The following is a 27812-nucleotide window of genomic DNA, read 5'->3' on the forward strand; positions in this document are numbered from 1 at the left end:
GACCAAAAAGAATTTGTTGTATCTTAACATTTCCCAAATCAATACTAGCATAATGATCCAACTGGTCAGATCTAGCTAATATTCTTTTCTGTTTGTAAGGGTTTTTGTTTTGTTGTTTTGTTTTTCTGCAGAGGTGTGGAGAGAGAAGTTTATTTTTGGTTCTAGGAGTGCCAGTTAAAATACAGGCACTCTAGAAGGCTAAAGAAATGGCTCAGTGACTAAGAGCAATTGATGCCCTTCTGGAGGACCTGGGTTCCATTTCTAATATCCACATGGTGGTTCACAACTTCCTGTAACTCCAGTTCCAGGATATCTAATACAATTATAGCCTTCAAAGGCATACAAGTACATGGTGCACAGGCACACATTCATACACATAAAACTCTATCTATCTATCTATCTATCTATCTATCTATCTATATGCCAGAAGAGTACACTGGACCTGTTATAGTTGGTCATCAGCCACCATGTGGTTGATGGGAATCACTCAGGACCTCTGGAAGACCACCCAGGACTCTTAACTGCTGAGCCATTTCTCCAGCCCATAGGTATTATTTTAACAGTCCCTTCTAATGTGCAATGGTTCCCTTTGGGCAATAGTTTCTGTTTCTATGGATAAACACCATGACCAAAAGCAACTTCAGATAGAAAGGGATTTATTTCATCTTACGCTTCCAGATTACAACCAGGGAGGGCCAGACAGGCACTGAAGCAGAAACCACAGAGGACTGTTGCTGACTGGCTGAATACTTGTCAAAACTACGTGCCTAGGGATGGTGCCACCCAAAGTGTAGGGATGGGCTCTTCTACATCCATCAGCTAGCAGGAAAATATTCCATAGACCAATCCACAGGCCATTCTGATCCATGTAATTCTTCATTTGAGAATGAACACCTCCTCCAGGTGTTTTTTACCTCATGTCAAATTGACAATAAAAACTAACCAGTACATGCATTAATTATTTTACAAGGAGATAATTGATGTTTTCCAAAAGAAGTAATTATTAGATTTAGAATTAATGGGCGTTTTTGGCTAAGGAAGACGAGAGCTTTAATTAATTTTAGCAACTGATTTTTTTTTTAACATCCTTACCACAGTTTTTTCTCCTGCCTCCCCCCACCTCTCCACTTCTCCTCCATTTCTCTTCAGAAAAGGGCAGGCCTCCCATGGATGTCAACCAGCCATGGCACAGAGCAACTGATTTTTTAAGCTACTATATGTTCACTTAACCACCAATCTAGAGAACTAAAGATCACTGTGGACACAAGAATATTGTACAATAGCCCCAATTTTTTTCTTTTGCCCAGCAAAATGAGTTCCATACTTATGTAATTTAGTAGAAATGCCTCCTCCGAGTTCCTGCCCCATTTGAGTTCTTGTCCTGATTACCCACAAGCAAATTGTTACCCAGAAGTGTGAGCAAAATAAAGTCTTTCTCCCCAGCTAGCTCTTGGTCATGATGCTTCAGCACAGTATAGTAACCCTGAGACAGGCACTTTGCCTACATGCATGTGTCATGTATGTGTGAGTACCATGTGTGTGCCTGATACCCACAGAGGCCAGAAGACTGACACCTGATACTCTGGATCTGGTTACAGGGAATTGAGTGGGTGCTGGGAATTGAACCTGAGTTCTTTGGAAGAGCAGTGATGCTCTTAACCAACGAGTCATTTCTCTAGCCCCTTCATGACTGAACTATAAAAAAGGCTACACCAATATCCTTCTCTTTTAAAAATGATGTTTGTTTGTTTGTTTAACGATTGCATGTGTGAACGGAACATGCACATGTCATGGTGTGCATGTAGAGGTGAGATCTTGCCTTCCACCATGTGGACCCTGGGAACTGGACTGAGGTCATCAGGCTTGGTCGAGGAGCCTTTACTGGCAAAGCCATTTCTCCAGCCCCACAGCTTTGCACTCTGACCCAGCGTTTATCCCCAGGAGCAGAGAGCAGGAGGAGAGGAGGAGCAAGACTGAAGGAGATGAGAGTAACTTAGGTTGCTCAGAATTCAGTTTTAGTTCTGACACACTCTCTAAATTTATAAATGAATTTGCTTTTCTTTTCTTTTTTTTTTTTTTTCCGGAGCTGGGGACCGAACCCAGGGCCTTGCGCTTCCTAGGTAAGCGCTCTACCACTGAGCTAAATCCCCAGCCCGAATTTGCTTTTCTTTAACAGATCTCTTCAAAACACTTGCCACAATCTCCAAATTAGCCTCTGTTCATTTTGTATTGTTTTTGAGGGAAGGCCACAGCATGCAGTCTTTGAGGCCCTGGAACACATGGCAAGACTCTTCTCTCTGACTCTCAAAATTCCTTGAAAATTAGAAACTTTATTACTTTTTTCTTACATGCAACTGAAGTAGACTACTCTTCTACAGTATTTAATTCTATTGCTCAGGACATCTAGCTTAGTGCAAGGGTGTGTGAATATACACACACACACACACATACACATATGCATACACACATGCATACACACACGTACATACACACACATGCATGCACATGTGTACACGTACACTATCTGGGAATGTTCACAACTTTTAAAAAATACAAGTTAAATTATCATAGTTATTAGGAATAAAAAAAACCTGGGAAACCAAATGGCAGTTATTCTCCAAACATTTCATTCTTCCCTGAATTTTGGTTTCCTAGTGTAATTTTTTAAAAAGATTTATTTATTTATTTATTTAATGTATGTGAGTACACTGTCCCTGTCTTCAGACACACCAGAAGAGGGCATCGGATCCCATTACAGATGGTTGTGACTCACCACGTGGTTGCTGGGAATTGAACTCAGGACCTCTGGAAGAGCAGTCAGTGCTCTTAACCGCTGAGTCATCTCTCCAGTCCCTATTTTAATGTTTTTCTCTTTTCTCTTTTGTCCTGAAAATCGCAACCTTCTGTGTTAGCTAAGATCCGTGTTTTGGATCAGATTTATATACTGCTTATGTAACTGCCATCAGGGTCACTGCAAGGTTGGTTTCTCCTGTTGCATTTTGGATTTATTCCACACAGTTCTGAGAACACAAACGGTCAGGACACTGGGTAAGCAACTCTTATATCTTCCAAGGTAAGGAAATAAGGTTTCTTTCAATGTAAATGGAATAGATATGCTGTCTTGGATTTCCCTACACAGCCACTGCATGTCCTGAGGAGCTCCCCCTGACACCTTCACCCTACCTCTACCTCTCAACATGCTCCTCTTCATGATTCTTCACTCGTAGAACTTTTAAACTAAGAGGCATTTTTAATGAGTATGAAAGGATGCAGGAAAACCATGTAGTTAGATATTGCAGGCTCGGCATGAGGAAAACCAAAAAAAAAAAAAAAAAAAAAAAAAAAAAAAAAAAGGCCAACACTATCAAAGAAATGTCCAGACCAAAGGCACTGAAGTAAACAAATGTTCTGAGGCAAATGCCAGGTTGTCAGCAACCATGTGAGAGAAGCACTTTTTTTTTCTTTTTTTCAGAGCTGGGGACTGAACCCAGGGCCTTGAGCTTGCTAGGCAAGTGGTCTACCACTGAGCTAAATCCCCAACCCGGAGAGAAGCATTCTTATGTCGAGGTGACATGGATGGATGCTTGGGCAAACACTCATGCTAGTATCTGGGTGACTCCTCTGGTGAATGCTGATTGTTCTTGGGGCACCCAAACTGTCAATACAGGACACAGTCATATCAAAGAGAGTAGGGAGCAGTTTCACAAATACAAAACAGCATATGTATGAAAGGCCGGGGCAGGGGGCCCAAAGTCTAGGGGCTAAGTTCTAGCTCCTCCTATCAAATGCATGTTTGATCTGGAGAAATACTGTCTGTAAAAATTTCATGTCTTTGTGTTTCAGACACCCAACTGTGGTGGCATACACCTTTAATCCCAATAATCAGGAGGTTTGAGGCCAGCCTGGTCTACAGAGTGAGTTCCAGTACAGCCAGGGCTACATAGAGTAGACATGTCTCAAAAAACAAAAAACAAAAACAAAGAGAGAGAGAGAGAGAGAGAGAGAGAGAGAGAGAGAGAGAGAGAGAGAGGGAGAGGGAGAGGGAGAGAGAGAGAGAGAGAAATTTGTTTCAGGAGACCTGGGTTCTAGTAGTTCATTTAATTTCATTTTCATGGTGCTGAGACTCAAGCACAAGATCTCGTGAATTTTCGGCAAGAACTCTCCTGCCGATCTACACCGAGGTCCTTGGCTCTGGTTGCTCTTTCCATCCCCTGGTACACTTCCAACGTAAGCAGCTGTTACCAGCTACTCCCACTGCTCTGGACTGAACCATTTCAGCAAGCCTTCCCCATAGGATTGACTGCAACAGCTCTGAACTGTGAGGCAAAATATGTTTCTTCTTTCTAAAGTTGTTTCTGTCAAGTATTTTAGTTACACTGACACAAAAGTAGATCACAAACTTGCTCAGCCTGTGTGAAATCTTAGGTTCAATTCCTAGCACCACAAAAACCAATCAACCAAACAACGCCGCCCCCGCAAACCAGCAGCTAAAAGCACACCCTCAAGGTGCGCTTTAGTAATCTTGCTGTTGTCCCTAGACAGTACATTTTAGAATATCGGTTTTATGCATATGAGTATGTTCCTGACTGGATTATGTGCATCATGTGTGTAGGAGTGTGTGGAGGTCAAAAGAGGCATTAGCTCTTCCGGCACTGGAGTTAGAGCAGTTGGGAGAGAACATGTAGGTGCTGGGAATCAAAGCCAGGTCCTCCTCAAGAGCAATAAACGCTCTTAACCACCAAGCCGTCTCTTCAACCCCCAGACAGTACATTTTATGGACGATGGAGGGAAGGATTATTCATGGACTAAGGTGGAGTTTCCAGATGGGCTGCAATTTTCCCAGAATATGGTTGGCTCCCCCTGTCTGCTCCTTATGTGTGGTTTTTTAGATGTGTCATGGGATCAGATATATGATAGAACTAGTCAAAACCACAATGCTAATTATATGGATATGCCATTTTAACAAGGCAAAGAACCGTTAGAACTTGTCTGTTGACCGCAGTGCCCTGATGTAGTGCGCTCTGCGGTTGCACAGCTTTAGACATCTTGAAGTTGTTTTGCTATCTTAACTGCCTCATCTCGCTTCAGAGCCGCTCAACCTTCCTACTGCTGCAACCCCTTCACACAGTTACTTCCTCATGCTGCGGTGACCCCAACCATAAAATTATTTTCATACAACTGTAATTTTGCTGTTAAGAATGGTAATGTAAGTATCTGTGTTTTCTGATGGTCTTAGGCGACCTCTATGAAGCAGTGTTTTGAGGCCCAGGCTGAGAACCGCTGCTTCAGAGACCTCCACCTCTTCAGATTTAAAGGTTGTAGAAGGGCAGACATCTGGCATTCAGGACTTCCTTGTGCTGAAGTCAAAGCAGCTGACTTTGCTTGTTTTGAGGGTAGAAATCTCTGGTTGTTCAATTTAGGTTGGCCAGAAGCATCACAGGGGGTTTTCAAGTTGAGACAACTTAAAAACTTGACCAAATCTTTATTTTAGCATGAAAATGCTGAGCCTAAGGCACCAACATTACAAAGCATGCTGGTTGGTTTTTGTTAGTCTGACACAAGAGTCATCTGGGAAGGGGGAATCTCAGTCGAGAAAATGCCTGGCTCAGGTTGGCCTGTGGGCAAGTCCGCACAGCATGTTTGTTTAATGATTGGTGTGAGAGGGCCCAGCCCAATGTGGGCAGTGCTACCCCTGGCTGGGTGGTCCTGGGCTGGAGAAAACAGGCAAGCAAACCAGAGGAACAAACCAGTAAGCAGCAGTCCTCCATGGCTCCAGCCTCAGTTCTTGCTGGGTCTTCCTTCAGTGATGGACTGTCATCAGGATATATACAAGCTACATTGACCTTTTCCTACCCAGGTTACTTTTGGTCATTTTATCACGAGAAAGAAAACTAGGACACAAGGTTTAGAACACAGGGACCAAATACTAGTGGTAAACTAATGGCTTTCATAATAATACAGTTCCTCTGGCAATCATTCAGTGATGGTTAGAGGATGAAAAAGTAGTGTTCAGGGGAAAGGCATGGTTAGAAACAGTTATGGTTTTGTTTGAGGTGAATGTTCTGCCATTTGATTCCAATTGACACATGGCCTAACTAACCCTAATCCTGGAATTGGGCAAGAAACAACAGGCAAGGCCTAAGGAAAAAGAGGTTATTCTCTGGTTTACATTAGGATTTTCTTAAGGTAGGGTTTTAAGTGAGTAATGATACGGAGAGGAGAAAGCCCCATCCAGGATATCTGAGAGTATTCTTTTTTTTTGGTTCTTTTTTTCGGAGCTGGGGACCGAACCCAGGGCCTTGCGCTTCCTAGGTAAGGGCTCTACCACTGAGCCAAATCCCCAGCCCCGAGAGTATTCTTCTTTGGGGCTTTGTGCTCTTATCTGGTGATCACCTGTACTTGCCTGCTATGGTTCCAAAAATGTTTTAAAAATAACACATGCATAGTGTGTGTGTAATAGCATTCCTACAGAGGTCAGTTGACAACTTAGGGGAGTTGGTTCTTTCCACTTATCACAAGGGTTCCAGCAACTCAAGCTATCAGACTTGGTGGCCATCCAGCTTACCTTGACAAACTTAGTTTTTACCAGACAGGGTTTCTCTGTGTAGCCCTGGATGTCCTGGAACTCATTTTAAGACCAGACTGGCCTCAAACTCCGAGATCCGCCTGCCTCTGCCGGGAAGAAAAGGAATGTGCCATCGCATGCAGTTGACAGATGTTTTGATCGAGAACAGTCTAACAGGAGGGTGCACACAACCGAGGCCTTGTGAAGGAAGCAGCAGAGTTGGAGGACGCTGGTCTTGTTTGTTTTTATTCCAGAGGATTGGTTATAATAGCAAATAAAATTGCATCCCTAAGTACTTGAGAAAATGGTCTGGGGTCTCCTGGGGTCATTCTCATAGCATGAGTCCCTTCAAATAAAGCCTTTGACTTAAATGTCTGTGACTATGCTAGTAAGCCAGACCATAGAGCTGGAATAGAAATGAACAAAAGTCTCTTGTTTAGCCGGCTAGCGGCACTGTAGGGTTAGGGTAGGTAAGCTTTGCATGGGAAAAAATGTCTCAAGAGACCACTTCCATGTTCACAGGGATCTTAAGAACAAAGAGCCAGACGTGGATGTGGTGGCAAACCCAGCAACTAGCCAGACTTCTGTCTGAGGCTTCTGGGAAGCATTATTTATCATCATCATCACCATCATCACATCAACATCATTTTATTTCTCTCTCCATTCTGTGACAAGACACCAGGCAGAAGCAACATAAGGAAAGACTGATCTCCACTCATGGCTTCAGTCCAACACCTAGGCACCTTGTCAGAACACATGACAGAGAAGTGCCTGCTATCTTGGCAAATTACCCCAAAGGTTTGCTACAGTCACTCACAGACAATAACTAGAGCTCATGCCCCAAAGGTTTTGCCATCTCCCGACATAGTGCTACCAGCTACAGAGCCAGTGTTCAGACACACAAGCCTATGGGGAAAGTCCAAACTGTAACAGGTGAGGAGGATGTAGACAGTATTATTTCATCATTTGTGTGTTAGGGAGAACTGGGATAACCTGATTTAGAAAGAGGTTAATTCAGGGTGATGTGGGCTAGGGTGACTTGCAACAGAAAAGCCAGTTAAGAAAAACTAGAAAACCAAGAGGACTCCCAGGAAGAAGCCTTTACTCATACTACTTTTCTGATAATTGGCTTCTATAGTTCCTTTTGAAGAGACGTCTTCCTAGGGCGACAGGACCAGTTTTTACCTGTGAGCCCTTAAGAGAGATTCACAATAGTGGGAGCAACAAGGATGGGATACACTTTCATTTAGAGTACAGCTGATCAGAGCAAGCCTTCAGGTTTTGTTCTGTGTGAGTGTTCTCTCTGCACGTACTCTTGCATTCCAAGATTCTATTATACAGATCATTGTGAGCCACCACGTGATTACATATCTGATTTTGATGAGCCTCTGGATTTAGACCTTAGAGCTGGTGCTGAAATTAAAACTTGGAACTACTAGATTATTTTCTAGATTAAAAAGCAACCAACTGTGCTGGAGAGATGGCTCAGTGGTTAAAAGCACTGATTGCCCTTCCAGAGGTCCAGAGTTCAATTCCCAGCAACCACATGGTGGCTCACAACCATCTGTAATGAGATCTGATGCCCTCTTCTGGTGTGTCTGAAGAGCTACAATGTACTCATATAATTAAATCTAAAAAAAGAAAAAACCGGGGTTGGGGATTTGGCTCAGAGGTAGAGCGCTTGCCTAGCAACCGCAAGGCCCTGGGTTCGGTCCCCAGCTCCGAAAAAAAGAAAAGACCAACCAACTAACCAATCAAACAACCCATGGATTTTGGAGGCTGGGGCAGAATGCTGTGGCCTGAATGTACTCCTTTCAATTCATTAGTTGAAAATGATTCACCAATGTGATATTACAAATTATTACATCATTTGAATGGAATAGGGTAAGTGTTAGATCTTGATGGATTCTCATTGTGATGATGCCAGTCTTGGAAGCAGAGAACAGCCTGTCATCATTAGTCTGCTGACTACTTCATCCTGGCCATCTCAGCCTCCATGTTGAGAGTACATTTCTGTCCTCTATAGAATGCCCAGTTTCACAAGTTGTTTGATGTGTGTGCATGTATGCAGGTTTACCTACATAAATACGTGTGCATCTGTTGGCCAGAGAATAATCCTAGGTGCAGAATTCTCCTCCTTCAAGACAGGGCAGCTCACTGGCCTGGGGCTCACCAATTAGGCTGCACTGCCTAGCTAGTGAGTGCCAGCAAGCCTCCTTGTCTGTCCCCCCGAGCTGGGACATATGTACAAGTATGTGCCAACACACCCCACAGTTTTTACTTGGGTTCTGGGAAGGAAATTTACGTCCTCATATTTACAAGGCAAGAACTTTTATCAGTTGAGACATCGCCGGCTCTTTTACAGCAGCAAGAATTCAGATCAACATCCATATGCACTAGTCAGCTGTCCATCACGATGGTGAATACCAAAATAATTAACTCATAAAGATAAAAATATTTTGGCTTATGGTGCTGAAGGCAGGTTTCAGTTCATGACTGACTGGCCACATTACTTTGGGTCTATGTCAGGCAGAACAGTAAGACAAAAATTCAAGGTGGAAACAAAACTGCTCACCTCACTGCTAGGACATAAAAACAACAGTGGGCGATGGCATACCATTCCTTTCAAGGTCACACTTCCAGTGACCTAAGCACCTCTCATTAGGTCCTATCTCCTAAAGGCTCCAGTGCCACTCAACAGTGACCTACACACAGATTGCAACTCGAGACATTAATGATAGTTGGGTGCACTGGTGTAATGCTATAGTCCCAGCTACTGGGAAGATTGAGTCAGGATGACTTGATCCAAGAAGTCTGAGGCCAGCTTACATAAGACAGACCTTGTCTTCAAATGGCTTATCTCAACCTAGGAAACAGTCTAATGAAGTTTTGCTATTTAACCAAAAAAGACACAGGACTACCATTATGTCTTATCACTTTTAATTGACTTTAATGATTATTGCTCATCTGCAAGGATTAATATTGCATTCATTAAAAATCATTCAATACAAAATGAATATTTTCCTCCCAAGTTGGTCTCCAAATGTTCCCTCTGATGCCAGACATTTTCCAGTGTCCTTTGTTACATGGCTTGACAGAGACTAGCCCTTACCTATTATTCCTATGGACACAGTAATAGATAGGACCAGAGGGCAGATTAGAGGGCAGCAGGAACTTGGCCCCTTCCCTCCAGTAGAGCTGACCAGATGAATACACTGCTGTTAGCCAAGATAAGGCCCTACTGAGTGTGGTGTTCTGATTGGATGGTTAAGTGCCTTAGGAAAGGGGTCTTCAAATGTTAGTATCTATAGAGAAGAAAGCATGATCACATTGGAAAGGAGCAGGAAGGGGCTGGGTACAGAGAAATGGGAGATGAAAGGGAAAAAAGTTTTGGCAAGATAATTGTTCCCTGCAAGGAAGGTGCAGGGTAAAAGCTTTCCTTTCTTGTATTTCTGTTTTTAATGCCTGTTTCTCTGATCAGTGAAAGAGAGAAGTAAACATTTCCAGTATCTATCATTAACACATAACCCATCTTTGAAGGATCACAAGCTAGAACACGCTGAGGACTTAAAATCCCGGATAATTATATACCTAAAGCTTGAGCTTGAAGCTCGTTTGACCATGCAGAGATGCTGGCAAGCGGGTGCGTGGCCTGGGAATAAGTCTCTCTGATTTTAGAGGGTCTCTTGGAATTCTCTTAGAGCATGAATCAGGATGTACTTTCTCCACCAAGTCTTTAAGATCTCAGTTTACAATTTTTATTTTCTATTTTTGTGGCAAGTGTCAATCAAAAGTGGCACCATGTCTATAAAACTAACAGCAGACAAGGTCTCCAGCTCTGAACAGATTATACAGTTATATTTGTTTCACCTTGGCCCAATTTGTCATTCTTTCTTCCATCTATGCAAACTTCCCTTCAAACAGTTTAGGTTGCAGAAGCACAGCTGCCCACAGGTTTGCTCTGAAAGGATAAACCCTAAGGACAGGGCTCAGTGTTTTATACTGAGTAATGGCTCAAGAAATCGGCCGTCAGCATAAGCTGCGTGAGGCAGAGCTGAGAAGTTTTGCTTATGGCTCCAGTTCACTGACACTATAAACTATGAGCTGGAAACATCAGAGTCTGAGGCTAGCATTTTTCTAGCCTCAACTCTTGACACTTTGCTTCAAAGGTTCAAAAGAGATATTGGTAACTAACCACCTGAGCTGTTCCTCAGGATTAACACTAAAATTTTTCCTTAATTAAAAGAAACAAAACAAATAAATGCTAAGGGACAAAATTCAACTTGATAGAATGCAGTTTAGTTAAAACTAGAACAATGAGAGAGACTGGTGGAAGGGCTGAACTACAAATCCGAGTGAGCCTACGGAGTTTAACAGCACACATCTCTGCAGACACGCCATCTTAGACAGGAAACGGCTTAGAGCGTCTGTCTACGGGAAGTTGACATGCACCACCTACGTCTAACCTACCTGGCTGGAGCCATCCTGGCTCCTCTGAAGAAGTAAAGAGCACTAGTTCCAGCAGCTAGAACAGTCTCTTTTAAGGCAATTTAGACACTGTAGATTGTTCCACACAGAAGATGCCTTAGCATTTTCTGTTAATATGGTAACTAAATGCGATCAAAGTCCCCAGAAATGGTTAAAGAATTGACTTTCTGGGCTGCAGAATTAACCCCTTTTAGTGACTAAAGGTGAGAAACCTTTGACCTCAGTTTCACCTAAACAGCCATGGAGCAAGTTCCTGTGTGGTCTGCAAAACTCAAATGATGAGATGAGAAAAAAAATGAAATTATAGAAAAAAAAATCAAAAGGAAAGTAATAAGAAGAAAATAAAAGTTATCTTAAAAAATACTCTATTAGAGTTGCGTGGTTCGTGTGGACTGGTCATTGTAATACGTCCATTAGTATCTGAAAAGAGAGAGATGGGCCTGTTAACGTACTTTCTGAGATCAACACAGCATCTTCCCAAGCTTCCTCCCAGCCCAAACTGGGGGCATTCCTGCGTGGGTTCCTCCTGAGGTGAGGCTCACCTTCTAAGACCTTAAGACACTTAGCTCCTTACATCTATTGGTGGATTCACACTTTCTCTGACTACCTTGCTAATTTGGTTTTCTGTAGAGGTGGGGACTGAACCTCACTATACTAGGCAAGCACGCAATCCTGAATAACCCAGTCATTCCTGCTAACCTGCAGTGGTGGCCTTATACTCTTAGGTATCACACATGACACGTATCTTTACTGAAGAAACCTGGCTAGACTAGACTGGCTGGTCTAATATTGGGGAAGAACTTTTCATTGCTTTCTTCCAAGTTACCTGTAATAATTAGGTTTGAATGGCCCATTTTTGTTGAGTCCCAGATATTTTGCTTGGTCATCTGTCAGCTCTGTGAGGTGGGCATCAAATGATGGCAGGTGCAAGCTGGCAACATACTCATCTGGGAAGAGAAGAGCAGTAAGGGCAGGAGGCTTCTTGTCAGACAGGCCGTTAGGGCACAGCCTCCCTCCTATTTTCATTTCTTAAAACTACTCAGGAAGAGCAGTGGAACAACCCTGAACGAATCCACAACCTGAAATATGTGTTTAATTAAGAAAGCTTTCCAAGCTGTATATATAGGAAATGATGTCTTTCAAGCACATATACTGGGCAAGCAGATGGTCATGCACCCGATTGGCGAATGGGTGCCTTGTACTTCCTCCTCAGAGTTTGGCGTCACTTGAGTAGGTACCATGTCACACACTACACCCAGCTTCCTGTGGCAGCCTCCTTAACTATATTAAACCATCATCAAATCATGAACCATAAAGATGAATCTAACACACTTAAAAGAGCCTCCTGTCACTGACATTTATTTAAGACAGGCTCCCTATAGCCACATATTTAGACTGATAAGATTTCTTTTTTTTTTTTTTTTTTTTTTTTTTTGGTTCTTTTTTTCGGAGCTGGGGACCGAACCCAGGGCCTTGCGCTTCCTAGGCAAGCGCTCTACCACTGAGCTAAATCCCCAACCCAAAAGACTCTTATAATTTTTTTTTTTTTTTTTTTGGTTCTTTTTTTTCGGAGCTGGGGACCGAACCCAGGGCCTTGCGCTTCCTAGGCAAGCGCTCTACCACTGAGCTAAATCCCCAACTCCTGATAAGATTTCTAAGGCACATACTAAGTATCGTTCCCTAACTTTTATGAATATGATTTCTTAAAACAACAACAACAACAAACACTACACAGTAGAGACATAATTCAGCAGCTGTTCTTTTAGAAGACCTGGGTTTGATTTCCAGGACTTGTATGTCAGCTTAAACCATCTATAAATCCAGTTCCAGGTATTTGATACCCTCTTCTGGCTTTGACAGGCAACAGGCATGCCTGTGGTCACATATACATGTAGCCAAAACACCCATACACATAAAAAATATACAACAACAACAACAACAACAACAACAGAATATCCAAAAGCAATATAAAATAAGTTAAGAAAAATTTATGTGTATGCATGTTTTCCTGTATGTATATATTTGGACCACATCTGTGCCTGCTGCTCATTGAACCCAGAAGAAGGCACTGAGTCTCTTACCCAGCACAAAATAGTTGTGAGACATTAAATGGGTGCTGGGACCTGAGCCTGGGTCTTCTGCAAAAGTAGCAAGTGTTCTTAACCACTAGCATCTCCCCAATATGCAAGTTTTTTAAGTGTAAAGTCAGACATGTAGGCTGGCTGTAAGTATGGGGCGGGTGTCAGTATAGAGAAAAGCAAAGGACAAGACAGAGTTTATGCCACATGAGCAAAGTGTAAGTGGTCATGAGGCGCATAGGTTGGGTTAGAGGAGGTTTGCCAATCAAGACAACAGATGGATAATACGCCTTGTTTCTGTTTCTCTCACTTTGGTCTAAGCTATAGTTAGTTGCCCTGGGAAGCCTGGTGAGCTTTGGAAGGGTACTTGAGAACAAGAACATCATCCGTATTTAGCTTGGATTCTTACTACAATCCTGTAAACTACACAGTACTATTCTTACCTTACTTCTCACAAAAATGGAGGCTCACATCGCTAATAGAATGTCCCCTGAGGCCAGGCACTAGGAGAACAATCAGAACCCTGACTCGACAGCTAGTGCTCTAGGGAAGCCATTTTATAAAACCATGCAGCCAACTGCGGTCAGCGCTGGCTTCAGCTTTCACTCACCCATTTTCTTAGGAAGCAAGTACACATCCTGTTTGTAGCGTCCTTCTGGTGCATTATAAAGTTCTATCAGTGCCAAAGCCTAAGGTGGGACAGAGGGCAGGAGAACAAAGCACTTCTTAGACAAGGACATAAAATAAAACTAGGTTTAAAAGCACTTTAGGGGGGTTGGGGACTTAGCTCAGTGGTAGAGCGCTCGCCTAGCAAACGCAAGGCCCTGGGTTCAGTCCCCAGCTCCGAAAAAAAGAAAAAAGAAAAAAAAAAAAAAAGCACTTTAGGATAAGCATGACAGTGATTGGTCTGCCCTGAGATAAAGGCTGGCTGATATGAGAAAAAGTGATGTTTCTGTTTAGTTTCTAACAAAAGAACAAACTAAATATAACTAGGCTGGAACACTATAATTTCAGCTGAGCAGCGATTCAGACACAATCACAAATACCTCCTCAAAGGAAAACTGTGACCTTCAACAACTTAAGGCATGGAACGGGTAATAGGTCAGTAAGAACATTTAGGACACTCATCAGGGCCCTTATCTGTCCATGTCCGCAGCTCCCATTTCAGTGGAGGAAAACCAGCCATCTTGCCACATACCTGTGTTGTAGCCGTGATGGAAAGGACAAAGGTAGGAACTGTGGAGCAGCTCAAATTGAGTAAACGACCCTGGGAAGAGGAAAGACAGGATGAGCCGCTCGCTGCCTTTTCCTAGGTTCTAATGGCACCAACGTCAAGCAGACAGGGAATACTCTACACCTCTCTGCACTCCACTCAGATCAGGGCTCTGGGCTTTACCCTCTTTACAAATAAGTAAATTGGCTGAGGGCTGGAAACACCACATGTACTTAGCAAAAAGGAGTTTTCTTGGTGTGCTTCTCTTTTAGGGGACAGACAATTAGGAAAATACATCTTTTTTTTTTTTTTTAAAGATTTATTTATTTATTTATTATATATAAGTACACTGTAGCTGTCTTCAGATACACCAGAAGAGGGCATCGGATCTCTTTACAGATGGTTGTGAGCCACCATGTGGTTGCTGGGAATTGAACTCATGACCTCTGGAAGAGCAGTCGGGTGCTCTTAACTGATGAGCCATCTCTCCAGCCCAGGAAAATACATCTTTATCCCAAGACAGAACTCACTGGAACACAGACCTAGTGTTTCCACAGCTCCCCTGCCCTTCTTCTGTGCCCTAGCATAGAGGCCTGCAGTCGGAGGTGTGCGTTACCTCTGCTAGAAGGACGACCCGCTTGCCATCAGGCCAGATGACATGGTCCACCTGAGAACGTACGCGCTCCCATGTTAGCTCTGGAGTGCGGAGGCTGGTCTGGAAGGAAGAACAGACAGCTGGTTGTGGCTTGAGTGAAATAAATGCAGAGGAAGGCCTAACTGTAATGGAGAGAAACCTTACCACATCAATTTCTGTGTTGGAATGGCCCATATTACATACAATGCAACTATTTTTCATTCGGTCCAAGTGCTCCCGGGTCACTACATTCTTATTTCCTAAAAGTAAAGAAGAGTGGCTGAAGAAGGAGAAGCTGGGCAACAAGAATGCCAACTGTTTCCAGCTGGAGCCTGGGAGGTGTCTGCTAACCACTAAGGAGCTTGTGCACATTTTGAGAGAGATGTGCACACAAAATGCTTGAGCTCAATTATTTGGCTTTAAGACCAAGTAATCTGAAAAAAATCGCCATGGTAAAAAAGCGCCTTTGGAAAATGCTAAAAGTTCTGAGAACTCACTCTGACACTTCACACTGAGCACAGGTCTTACCTTCTGGGTCACTTTTGAGATTTAGCCTGAGAGTTAGCACTGCTCTCCATGCACCAAGGCACCGATACTCACCTGTGCAAGTTATTACAACGTCCACCTGCCGGATGACTTCATTCAGCTTCACCACCCGGAACCCATCCATGCTGGAAGAAAAGACAGCAACACAATAAGCAAAGCACACGTGTGTCTCATGTTGACAAAATGTTCTGAAATGGCCACAAAATTAGACAACAAAATCCCCTTCTGAAGTAAAAGCCAATGTTCCATCCCAGCAATGGCAAATGATGAGCTACAGGGAGCTACAGACTGGCTGCTGTGGAGCCCCAGAGTCTACACAGGAGAAAATGCCAAGAGGCCCCATAAAAGGCTTAGAGTGAAGGGAACAAAGCATCTTACTCTCTTTCCCTGGGAGATTTCTACGAAAACAGTGAAGTAAATGAATCACCAGCTTGCAGAAATACAAAACACGAACAGCAAACCTGACAGTGTTACAGCACCCCACCCTTACCAGGCCTGCAGAGCACAGATGGGGTCAATTTCTGTGATGTAGACAATTGCTCCAAGGGCCTTGAGAGCAGCACAGCAGCCCTTTCCTACCTGCAGAATATAGGAAAGCCCAAGTTGCCAGGTCTAGTAAGACATGATCACCAGGGCAGACAAGCTTTTGAGGAGATAGGAATTAGTCTTCTTTAAATCAGTCATCATCCAGGGAACATTCCAACCCCAGCTGGAGCAGAAAGAAACCCAATCTAGGCTGTAAACCTCAATTAGAGATAATTTAGCAGACAAGTCACAGCAAGAGTTGGGGAAATATGAAAATAAGACCAAACAAGAACAACTGATTTACTCCATAAAAACCTGGTAAAACTTTCTTCCAATGTGTCTACTCAATACCCAGCAGCCCAAGAACTTCAGTGAACCACTGCTGAAGACGATGAAACTTCCTAGGACCTAGTCCACTTTAGAGACATTCAACTATAATGCCACTTCGGTTTCTCCATTATAATGCAAGTCATAAGATGGGGATAAAAATGCTACTTATCCGCTTGAATTTTATTTCATAAAAGGTTATAAGTGGGAGACAGTAATGTTGACATTAATCAATAAGATAAAGTGCTAAAATATGGAAGTTCAATACACTCTGCCTTTAATTCATGAATATGAAAAGAAGGACTTCTGCCACTATTTTCAAGCACAGTATGGAAAACCATGTGTCAGTGTTTGTAGATTGTCTCCTTCCTCCAGTGTTTCTCTAAAGCCCTTCTAATAAGAATAGACAGAGACACGGGGGCCCAACTATTTACCTCACCATAGCCACACACCACCACCTGTTTCCCACCAAACATCACATCTGTGGTCCTCTTCAGGCTGTGGAAACAGACAAGGACTCATCTCAAACATCATTTACAACTTGGTCCCTTTGTACCAAACTCAAGTGTAGGGCAACGCCCAGGAGAAATTCATTTGAAAGCTGGCTGAGATCAGTGTGAAGTGGGCCCCTTTAGTTACATGTAAAGGTGGGAGACTACAGGGGCAAGCTACAGGTATCAGACTAACATGTCAAACAAATACCACCAATCCCTGCAAGTCTGAATGTATACATTTCAACATACCCATCCAAAATGGATTCTCGGCAGCAGTACAAGTTATCAAACTTCTGTTTGGTAACAGAATCATTGACATTCATGGCTGGAACACAGAGCTTCCCAGCTTTGGAGAGCTGATACAGCCTAAAAGGGAGAAGAAGCCACAAAACAAACACACAACCAGTTAGTGACAAACAGTAAACAGCAGTCTGCTTCTGTCTCTTCAAGTCATGCTGCCCTCCTTATTCTTATTTATGCCCAGAAATTCTTCGGAAACATGACTATTTTCTTGTCATCTCTCCTCAACTCATTTCCTTCTACCTTTATCCTTTACTTTTGGGGAAGAAAAGTAAAAAATTTTCAGTTGAAGTAATTTACTGCTCTTCCACAAATGGAACATTATAACCTTAGGCCAGCATTGTTCTAACTTTCAGTACTCCTGTTTACTTCAGGTCAACAAAGATGACAAGTGTTTTGATGTGATTCACTGTGTCTGTGAGAGCAATCACGTACACTGTGCCCCGGTAGAGCAGTGCTCCTAGATACCATTTAGTTATTTCCACCAAGCCAAGAGTATATCTCCAGTTTTACTTTTTGTTGCATCACATATAGCTTTTTTTTTTTAAAAAATACTTTTCCTTCCATATTTAAAATATAAAAATTATAATACAACATTGAGCACAAGTTTTACAAGACACACTCCTCCCTACGCCCCTACTCCCAAATAATTGTTAATTACTCAGTGGAGTAAATGGGAGAGATAAAAGCATGTGAATTAGAATTTGAAAAACTTCCTTCAAAATTCCTTCTATGGTCATTTTGATTTTGCAAAAGTAAAAACTCAGTTTTATCTAATGAAGACACTCCCACTTAGTTATTTAAAGTCTGAAACACAGCCCTAAAGTCTAGGAGAGACCAGAAGAATTTGATGAGGCAAGGACACAAGGGGCAGCTACTCCAGAATCTGTTACCTGTGAACACCAGTCACGCTCTCTTCCACAATGCCTCGGATCTTCTTAAACACGTTTGGATACTTCTTATAAACCCAGTGGGTTAAGTCTCCCCCATCATCCAGGATCTACAGAACAGCCAGAAGACTTCTATGGGCATTCAGGCTGCTAGAGCTAGGGGGAACTTTGAGCCCATTTTCTACACTAGTGAGAGAGCCCTGGATATTTTGGAAGAGCACGTCTTAACGCTCAGCAGAATAGGCTTAGACAGTGGAAATATAGTTAAATCTGTTGGTGTAAAGTGATTAAGAGAATTCCTCAATGAGTTCTAGGCTACAACGGAAAGTTCTCTTTTGAGACTGGATCTTGCTTGTTGCTCAGGCTACTCTAAAATTCCTGAGCTCGAGGATTCCTGCTTCAGCCTCTCAAATGCTGGGAATACAGGCAAGCGCCATGCTCAGCTACAGTAAATAAGTGTTACAAATCATGGGCTCATTTTCAGTCTAGCTGACATATACAGCTCCTCTGAATGCAAAAGGAGAAGTGGAGCAGGAAGGAAAGAAATAAGACTCCTACTCCAAAGAGGGACCAACCACATCATTTCCTTCTGTTTATTCTGCTGTGTTTGAGCCCTGTGTCCACCTCAGCTTACCCTTCCCCCACCTTTCTATTCACTTCGCAGAGCTTTTTTCCATTTCTTTCTTTCCTTCCTTCCTTTCCTTTCTTTCTTTTTGGTGCTGGAGATTGAACCCAGGGACTTGTGCATCTTAGATCCATACCGAGTAGGTATTGTGTTATGAACACTTTAGCAATATAGTCAGTAAATAAGACCAAACACACAAAAATATATTTAGGGAACCATGCTTTAAAGGAGAAAAGGAAATAAATCCATAGTAAAAAATATGGGGTGGACATGAATGATTACCATGTTAGCCTGCCACCCATCCATGTTGACACAGCGGTCAATGCACCACCAGAAATCATCTTCTGACTCGCCCTTCCAAGCAAACACTGCAACTCCTATGGAGACAGAAATAAATTAGTTAATGCTGCTTCTGATGTGCACATCAATACCAGCTCTGAGATCCACATGAAGAATGAAAGGGAAAAGAAAAATTCAGAGAGGGAAAACTTAAAAAGTCAAAATGGTACTTTTTAGTTCAGAAATTACTGTACTTAAGAAATTAAGAGATTTCTGTTTTAAAAATATTTTGGAGTCATAAAATATTATTGTCTTTAGGTCAATTTTACTCTTTATACTGCATCTTAAGGAGGCAAAGTGAAGTGTGCAAAACAAAGCTGCTTCAAGAGCACTGAACAGCAACAGATGCCTCAGAATAATTTAAATATGCAATTCTAGGAAAATGAAGTAAAACCATGTGGCCTAGGAATGAATGATGCAGTCACCTGTCAGTGATATGAGAAATTACTTCTGAAAATGTAATGTTTTGGTTATAAAAAATGTGTACCTACTAAGGTTTGTTTTACCAATGTAATGTATAAAGAAAAGTTTGTCAATTTTTAAAAAAAAAATTTCTTAAATCTTCTACAACAAACAATTATTAGAAAATCCTAGAAGGTGGAAGGTCCTCAGACCAACTTCAAGGTGATGTATATTTGAACATTTTGACAATAAAAATTAATTTTAATTAAAACTTATATAGCACATATGTTTTAGTATACTACAAAACACCAAATAATCCATTAACCATCAATATAAAAGAGACCACTCACAGTGTTCTGTCAAAGTTGGTAAAACTTTTGGGGAGAAGAGACCGCTGAGCTCACATTTACTATTCCTCCTTCATCCACTCAACACTAGAATCGAGTATTTCCTTAGGTGCTGTTTGATTTTGTTTCTGTTTTAAAGTGTACCTTGGCTTTAGTAGAACTTTTCCTGTTCTCTTCACCCCCCCCCCCCCCATGACAATGGGGATCAAATTCACTGCTGCGCTGCATACCAGGGAAATACTTCAGCACTAAGCTTGATATTCAGGCTCTGTTGTTTTAAGACTGCCCAAATTTATAGTATATATATATGTGTGTGTGTGTGTGTGTGTGTGTGTGTGTGTGTGTGTGTGTGTGTATGGTATAATGACAATTTTGTTGTAAAGTTGGTAAAATGGAACTTACCAGCCTCAGCCAGTGCTGCAGCTACCTCATTCTGAGTTGAATAGATGTTGCAGGCAGACCAGCGGCACTGAGCCCCCAGGGCACAAAGTGTCTCAATCAATACCTATGGATGTACAGAAAGATGTGTGAGGAAAAGTGGGGCTACTCAGGACCAAGGGACAAATATTACAAGAGGACAGTATCTGTAACATCAGAGCTGACCCTGCACTGGAGAAGTACATAAAGGTACAAGTCTATTGTGTGGCAGTTACTTAACTATGCCTGTAAGACATGTTCCTACAAGTCTCAAACGTTTTTATAACAATCATTTTACATCCTCCTAAGTCAGCTAGGTAGGAAGGAAAGGCATGTTGGTTCTATCTGTCTATGGTTTTTCAAGACAGGGTTTCTCTATGTAGCCCTGGCTATACTTGAACTCACTCTGTAGACCAGGTTGGAACTCACTGAGATCCGTTTGCTTCTTTGCCACCACCACCTGGGATGGCATATTTATTTTTAATAAAACATTTTTTTCTTCCCCTTATATCAGAAGTCCCTCTGTTTTCTTCCAAAAAACTCACCGCTGTCTGGGCTGTGATGTGTGTACAGCCCACTATTTTAGCACCAGCCAAAGGCTTCTCTCCCTGAGCACGTTTCCTGAGTGAAATCAGAGCAGACATGTCTGTGGAAGAACAGAGGATCTGAGCCAGGTCCACACTACCAACACCATTCGCTCCTGCCCAGCCACAAGCAGGGTCAGGTCTGCTGACCCATGGTGAGATGGGGTAGAACATGCCAAATGCATTTCCCTCATGACTACAAGTTTCACCAATGAAGTAACTGGAAGTTATGGTGTAAGCACAGGCCGGTCTTGCTTCTGCTTTATATATACAGAATATATAAGCAGAGAATGAATTAAAGTTTCAAAACTTGTTGAAGTGGACAGAGTTCCGTATGTCTTTATCAGACCAGGAGGAATGACAGTGAAAGATGTTTCTATTTTTCTGTTATCTTACCTGAGCCTGTCAAGCTTGGAGTATGAAACACACCTTCAACATGAAAAAAAAAACAAAAAAACCCAAAAGACAGAAGAGCAGAGACCCTGGACTAGTAGAGGAAGAGAGAAACTAAGATGCAGTTGCCTGTCAGTCACCTGTACTCCATTCCTGGGGACGGTGTCTAGGACTTAATGAGACCCCAGGCTATTACAACCTGAGGTTAGAAACCTATCACATCAGCTGCTTCTGGAAAACTTGGGTCTCTGGTATTGGCAGCTACAAAAATATCCCACACTACTAATTACTATGTTATGATCCAACACTTGCTGACTATGCACTGTAGACCTGTGAGTATGATGTCATGATGAGAACAGAAACCACTATGTAATTACCATATACTGGGAGCAGGGAATAAAAAAAGAAAAGAAAACATACACAGAAATCCTATCAGTTTCCATATAGAGTTTATCCAGAGTGTGAGAACCTTCCCAGGACACTTAATTGCCCAGGCCTTGGTAAGCAGTGCAAAGGGTGCTCTGGCCCTCCGCTCTTCCCTCCTTTACCTTGCTCTGCAATCTCAATCTCCCGGCGTCCAAACTCTGCCTGCTTGATGTTCTTCACACAGAAATTGCTGCTGCCCTTTGAGTTGGTTTGCTGCTTCTCTCGGGGGGAAACCTCATCATCAGAGCTATCTGTATAGGATGCAGCTAGAGACAGCAAAGAAACAGGGAGAGGAAAACCTCATTGGCCCAACTCCATTGAGTGCAGTCCCCATGAGACTGTTATTTAAGTGAAGCTAACACTTTTAATTGCAGGTCGCTTTTACGTCATCAGTCCTCGGTTCTGCTCCTCCAGGCTCTAACAGCTGGTGTGAGTGAAACTATTTCTCAGCACCAAAGTAAGCTCTTTCACTCACCCTAATGATACTTTGCCACCAGTGTGTGTGACAGAGAACTATGGAGCCTAATACTGTCCCACCCGTGGTGACCCTCCATAACAGTTACTTGGCTCCTCTGGACTGTAACCAGACTCTATAAGAATGGAGTAACAGTGATAAGGAATGCCACTTCTATAGATCACTGGTTCTCAATGTATACATCTATCAGAATGATCTGCTTGTTAAAGTACAGATTGCTAGGTCCCTGGCCAAAGTTCGCATTTGGCAGGCCTCAGGAGGTATCCAAGGTGGCATTTTCAACAAGTTCCCAGGTACTGCTTCTGAGAACCACTAATATGGATAAAAACAATTCCTAAGGGATTTTATACCAGGTTGTGCTCAAAGAATACAGAAAAGGACAGAAAACAAGCAGATCTTTCTCACAGCTATGGGGAAAAAAAATCAGTCAAGACGATAAATCTGAGATAAAAACTTCACATAAAATTTAAGTCCATTCTTCAGATGGACATGCAATGGGATCTATAGTCACTAGTTACTTTTCCAGTCTCTTTTTCCTCTCTGAACTGGATATTCCCTGGTCACTGCACTAGGTTCTCTTATTGACTCCCACAGATATGTCTGCCCAAGGACAGAGTGCAATTAACACAAACACTAGGAAAGGTCATCTTCTCCACTCTATCCATTCAGCTCTATTCTAGGCTTATACATTTTAATGGGTTTCTATAAGATGGCCATGGGGACCTTTGAGAACTTCACTTCCTCCATCTGTTCTCCTTCCAGAACTCAATCTTCCCATATGAAACTCCCCTTTCTGTTTACCTCTAAGTGCTCTGCTCCTCTCACACTAATCTAGCTGTCACTTCCGATATCTCTTCATTTTTGATAGGCATCCTGTTTGGGATTGTTTCTTGCATGCTTCAGCCCCACAGAATCCATACAACCATTTATTTCAGCCTACCCTGCATACCTACGTTCTTGTTTGCCACCCTGCCTGTATTGGCTGGGTTATCAGTGTTACAGAGAAGAGATACAATTTTATTTGATATTTTTTTTAACATTCTTTAAACCTCACAACCAGCCCTATAGGTTAATAAAACAATATAAACAATACTGGTAAGAAACAATGAAGGGCTTTTCATACAAATCCTCATTAACGTTAATAGCGATCTGGACTCTTTTAATCTTTTAACTATTTCTTTTGTTGAATGATGAAGGAGTTATATTAGATGCTTCTAAATGTTTTCTTCTGTTCGTTTTCTATGATTCAGAAGCTTTTGTGAATGTATGTCTATGCATATGGAAGTCAACCTCAGTTCACCTCAGGTGCCATAGGGTCCCTCACTGGGAACTGGCGCTCACTCATTAGGCTAGGACAGGCAGCTGGCCAGTCAGTCAACCTCGAAATCTGCTTGTCTTCCCAGTACTGGGATTACAAGAATGTATCGCCCTACCAAGCTTTTTATGTGGATTGAACTCAGGTCCTATGCACTGAGTCACCCCGGCCTCTAAACGGCCTTTCCAGTTATTTTCTAATACCTTCTCTGTGGCTGAGAAAGGCACAATTCAACCCAGAACAAAGACTTGACTTAGTACAGATGGCTAAGACAGGAGGGTAGGAAAACAGCTGGAGTCACATTACAATACTTTATACCTTCTCCTTCCAGAAATTAACAAGAAAAGACATGTCAACATGAAGAGTAATCTTGTAAATAAAAGGAGATAAAAATACAGATTTTGTTGTCATAATTCAAGCTGTCTTAGCAACAAAAGAAAAACACAGGTGGAAAGGTATATTTTATACAAATAACTTATGTTTAAAAGTACATCTCTTTTTAAATGCCAGTTCTGAAAACAAAATTAGCACTGATTCTCCCCCCTTGTAAATGTGATATAGGAACGTCCCAGTACCAGTAACTAGGCAACGGTCACAGACCACACAGAAAACAGCCTGGGAAAGAAAATCTCAACGAAAGCTTCCTCAGCTCTAAGTCTTGTTGGGAATGGTCTTCACATTCTAAGTATTAGTGGAGAGCACCAGTGAGTCAGAAGGGACAGAGGGCACAGGGCAGTCACACCTACCTGAACTGTAGCTGTCTGTGGAGGACTGTGAGATGGAGCGAGACAAGGATCTCCGGCCAGTCTTAGTAGGGAATTTGGTGAACTCTTGCATGTCATCCGCAAACTGGATTTGCTGTAAGAGAGAGGTCAAAGCTGAAACCTTAGTACCGGGGATTGTAGGATCTAATTTATCACGTTCATGTGCACGTGCATGCACCAAGGCACACACAGTCAGACGGCAAACTGTGGGGACAGAACAGAAGCTCTCAGCCTTGAAGACAGGCAGCTTCACCCTCAGAGCCTTCTTACAGGCCCAAAACATTTCATTTTCCGAGGCCATACACCAACTTTCCAAAATCCAGCACTACTGTGTGGTTCTTACTATGGTGGTAACTCTCATTAGAAGGGTGGGGAGAGGCTGCTTTCTGAACTCTTAAACTACTGTCCCTTTCCAGTTATTTCAGGAAGACCTAGGCTGCAGAGGGAAGGAAGAGAGTAATTCTCAAAGGCCATTTACTATCTTAGTAACTATCCAATTTTATTAAATTTTCTTCATTTCATTTAAGTTTCTCCATTCCCCTTTATATAACTTTTTACAACTTTACACACTAACACTAAACTCTTTATCCTTTCACTCAATTCTATCAGAAAACAGATATAATCTCATAATCTGGTGTTGTATTCTCTTCTAGTATATGCTCTTGTAGCATATTCTTCTGAATTTGGCAGAGGCCTTGCTTTTGAATAGAATATCTAGCAATGTCAAAACACTTTACAGTCCAGCTATGCCATCTGTAGTTTATAAAACCAATGTAGTGTCCCTAGAGTTTTGTAGTGCCAGTAAAGATTTAAAATATCAGAGTGTACGGATGAAAGAGAAGTTTTAAAAGAAGAGAAAATAATGACAAGTTTTAAAGGTCTTTGTAGGTAGAATAAATCAGAACTAGATATTTGCAGAATACTTTTTTTATTTTTAAGTTCAAGGTCTTTTAAGAGACCCAGGCTGGCTCAGAATTCACACTTCTCCTGTATCAGTCCATTAGCTTGAGTGTTGGGGCTAAATGTATGTGCCACTAATCTACACCTCAGTGCTTGGACCACTGGCTTTATTAAATTGAAAATAGTTTGCAACCATTATTATTTATAAACAAAGTAATATGTGAAAATATGGAATTATATGGTTTAAACCGTGGTACTGAATCTTCCTACATTTTTGACCCTATAATATAGTTCCTCATTTGTGGTGACCTCCAAGCATGAAATTATGTTATGTAAGTAATTTTGGAGACACAAGTTTGACAAATGGGTCTCAATGCACAGGTTGAGAACCACTGGCTTAAACCTTTCCTTTTGAATGCTCACATAAATCTGATGACCCCCCCCCCTTTTTTTTTTCAGAGCTGGGGACTGAACCCAGGGCCTTGCGCTTCCTAGGCAAGCGCTCTACCACTGAGCTAAATCCCCAACCCCTTGATGACCCCTTTTTATACTATTTGAGATAAAACCCACATTCCTGAAATTTTGTATAAACTGAAAATCCGGATTCAGATTCAGAACTCTGAAAAGGTTCCTATATGGAGAAACTATTAAATGATGTTGGTAGCAAATAGTTATCTCTGGAACTGTACACTATCATAGGTGAAAAGTTTTTCTGTGCAATACAAATGGCACAAGCATCAACACTTTCAAGCTAAAAAGAGTAAACCAGGACCTGGAGCAAGAGTTCAGTGGTTAAAAGCACTGGATGCTTTTTCAGAGGACCTGGATTCTATCCAAAGCACCCACATGGCAGATCGCAACTGTCTGTGACTGCAGCCTAAGATGACCCGACTCCTGGCATTTGAAGGTACTGAACTGAACTCATGTTGTGCACATGCATGCAGACAGGAAAGGCATACACAAAATGATACATTTTTAAAAGTAAACTCTGCATTAGCTAAAGCCGCACAATCTTTCTCTTCTGGGGTAGCACTGCAGTCTAAGAACCAGTTTTAGTCTTTAGCTTTGGTGTAGGCAGTTAGTATGAACAAACGAAAACCAGAACTGGTAGGACTCTACAGTCATAGAGTAGCAAACCAGGGGACACTGGTTTGCCTTTTGAAATTTTAACTAGCATGGTTCCCACTAAGAACGAATGCAGAGGACAGAATCAAACAGCAGACCAGAGACAGAAATCTGGGTGTTCAGAACTCATCTTGGTTCACCATCTAACTGTGCAAGCTTTTTCTTCAGGCAACTCTGACACAGAAATGGAGAGTCTGTTTTATTAAGTCTGAAAACAGATACTGAAGGCATAAAGAACTACATATCCCCATAGCAAGTCAGGCCTCACACATACAGGAAGATATTTAATAAACATCTCAGAATAAGTGATCCTTTAAAACTCCTTTCCTGTCAATATTATGTCAAACTTCAAGATAAGTGACCGTCACCAATCAAGCTGGGTCACATATATCACTTCAGAATTTGATTAACAAATAGCTTCAGGAAGCCCAAGACATTTGTTTTACTTTAAGTATTAAAACTCTAAGTACCTTAAATTCAAATTCATAACTGCTTTTCAAAAAGAAAAACAAGCAAAAAATTAAATCCTTCTAAATAGGATTTCCAATTACATGTTCACTCCTTCTTCAGTCAGCAGGATGTAAATCAAGAAGAGATGACCAAAATAATGAATTTCAACCTAATATGCAATTACTTTGGCAGAAAAGAAAGTATGGTCAAGAGCCCACTGTGGCCTTAACAGCTTCCAGAGCAGCACTTCCTCCGCCAGGCTAGGCTCCCTGCTGCTGGCACGGGCAGCCTGTTCCCAAGTGCTCCCTTCTTCTGGCTGTTAAGATTTCCTCTCCTCTCCATCTTTTTTTTTTTTTCCCAAAAGGTTCTGGGCATGATTCCAGATACCACCCACGTTGTGGTGAGGTGGGGGAAGGAACTTCAGTAACACTTGCAGATTTTTAGATAAAAAACAGAGAAGCAGTTGTAGCAAGCTAGAAATATTTCTTCGGCAACCTGAGATTAATAGGCATAACCTCTCCTTGTATTAATAAAGCTTATCAGCGGTCTAAAGCTTAGCAAAATCTTTCCCATCTAAAAATAGTAGTCTATGGCAAGTAGCTTACTACTCTGTGCAGTGCTCCTAACACCCATCTCTCAGATAATGGGTATCATCTGTTCACATTTCAAGTAGGCAGTGTTAACTCAAGTGATGGCACAGCGGGTAGCTGTCTGTAAGGTGGTACAGCAGCACACAGATGCTTGATGTCCTTGTCCTCTCTGCTACCCTGACTACAAGCTGCAGAGACTTGTCTCACAGCAGCTGCTACAGAGTGCAGTGGTCTGCCAGATTCTTCCAGGACTCTAACTCTACAGGATCTTTCTAGCTAGCAGCTGTTTCTCCCTTGGTGGAAGGAATCTTTGCATGCTGTTCACCTTTATGCTGTAAATAAGGATACCACTGCCAAAACCAACTTCTAGTTTCTAGTGAAACCAGATCTAATAGCAGCTTTCTGTTTGGGTTAAACTCAGAGTAGTTAAGTGGAAAAAATATGGTAATTTGGATAAAAGAAAACCCAAAACAATTGCAAAAGCATGGTTTGTATTATTTCTTATTGTTATGATTTCCTCCAACCATAAGGTTTTCACTGGGGTGCTTTGCATCAGGTAGTAAGCTCAGGGAAGAAAGGAGGAAAAGTAGACAAAATTTC

The 27812-nt window shown here is 42.0% G+C and overlaps 1 protein-coding gene across 6 annotated transcripts in view; it reads right to left on the reverse strand.

Annotated features, from left to right (window-relative positions):
* Window positions 1–9488: 9488 nt before the first annotated feature.
* The window catches only part of Ahcyl1 (adenosylhomocysteinase-like 1), a 34436-nt gene continuing 16112 nt past the window's right edge, over window positions 9489–27812 (reverse strand). For 2 of the 6 annotated variants that reach the window (XM_008761405.4, XM_006233166.5), the window contains exons 2-17: window positions 24130–24241; window positions 21716–21859; window positions 20736–20836; window positions 20176–20278; window positions 18968–19062; window positions 18064–18170; window positions 17120–17236; window positions 16811–16874; window positions 16015–16103; window positions 15579–15649; window positions 15144–15238; window positions 14961–15059; window positions 14330–14398; window positions 13742–13820; window positions 11880–12000; window positions 9489–11473 (exon numbers count right to left, since the gene is read on the reverse strand). In XM_008761405.4, coding sequence (XP_008759627.2) covers window positions 11467–11473; window positions 11880–12000; window positions 13742–13820; window positions 14330–14398; window positions 14961–15059; window positions 15144–15238; window positions 15579–15649; window positions 16015–16103; window positions 16811–16874; window positions 17120–17236; window positions 18064–18170; window positions 18968–19062; window positions 20176–20278; window positions 20736–20836; window positions 21716–21859; window positions 24130–24241 — 1473 coding nt within the window. In that variant the 3' untranslated portion in view covers window positions 9489–11466. Of the gene's footprint in view, window positions 12001–13741; window positions 13821–14329; window positions 14399–14960; window positions 15060–15143; window positions 15239–15578; window positions 15650–16014; window positions 16104–16810; window positions 16875–17119; window positions 17237–18063; window positions 18171–18967; window positions 19063–20175; window positions 20279–20735; window positions 20837–21715; window positions 21860–24129; window positions 24242–27812 lie in introns of those variants that run through there. The other 4 variants (XM_039102707.2, NM_001108561.1, XM_063282178.1 and 1 more) reach the window with 4 other exon arrangements.

This window comes from Rattus norvegicus, chromosome 2, assembly GCF_036323735.1.
Source record: "Rattus norvegicus strain BN/NHsdMcwi chromosome 2, GRCr8, whole genome shotgun sequence".
Classification (NCBI taxonomy): domain Eukaryota; kingdom Metazoa; phylum Chordata; class Mammalia; order Rodentia; family Muridae; genus Rattus; species Rattus norvegicus.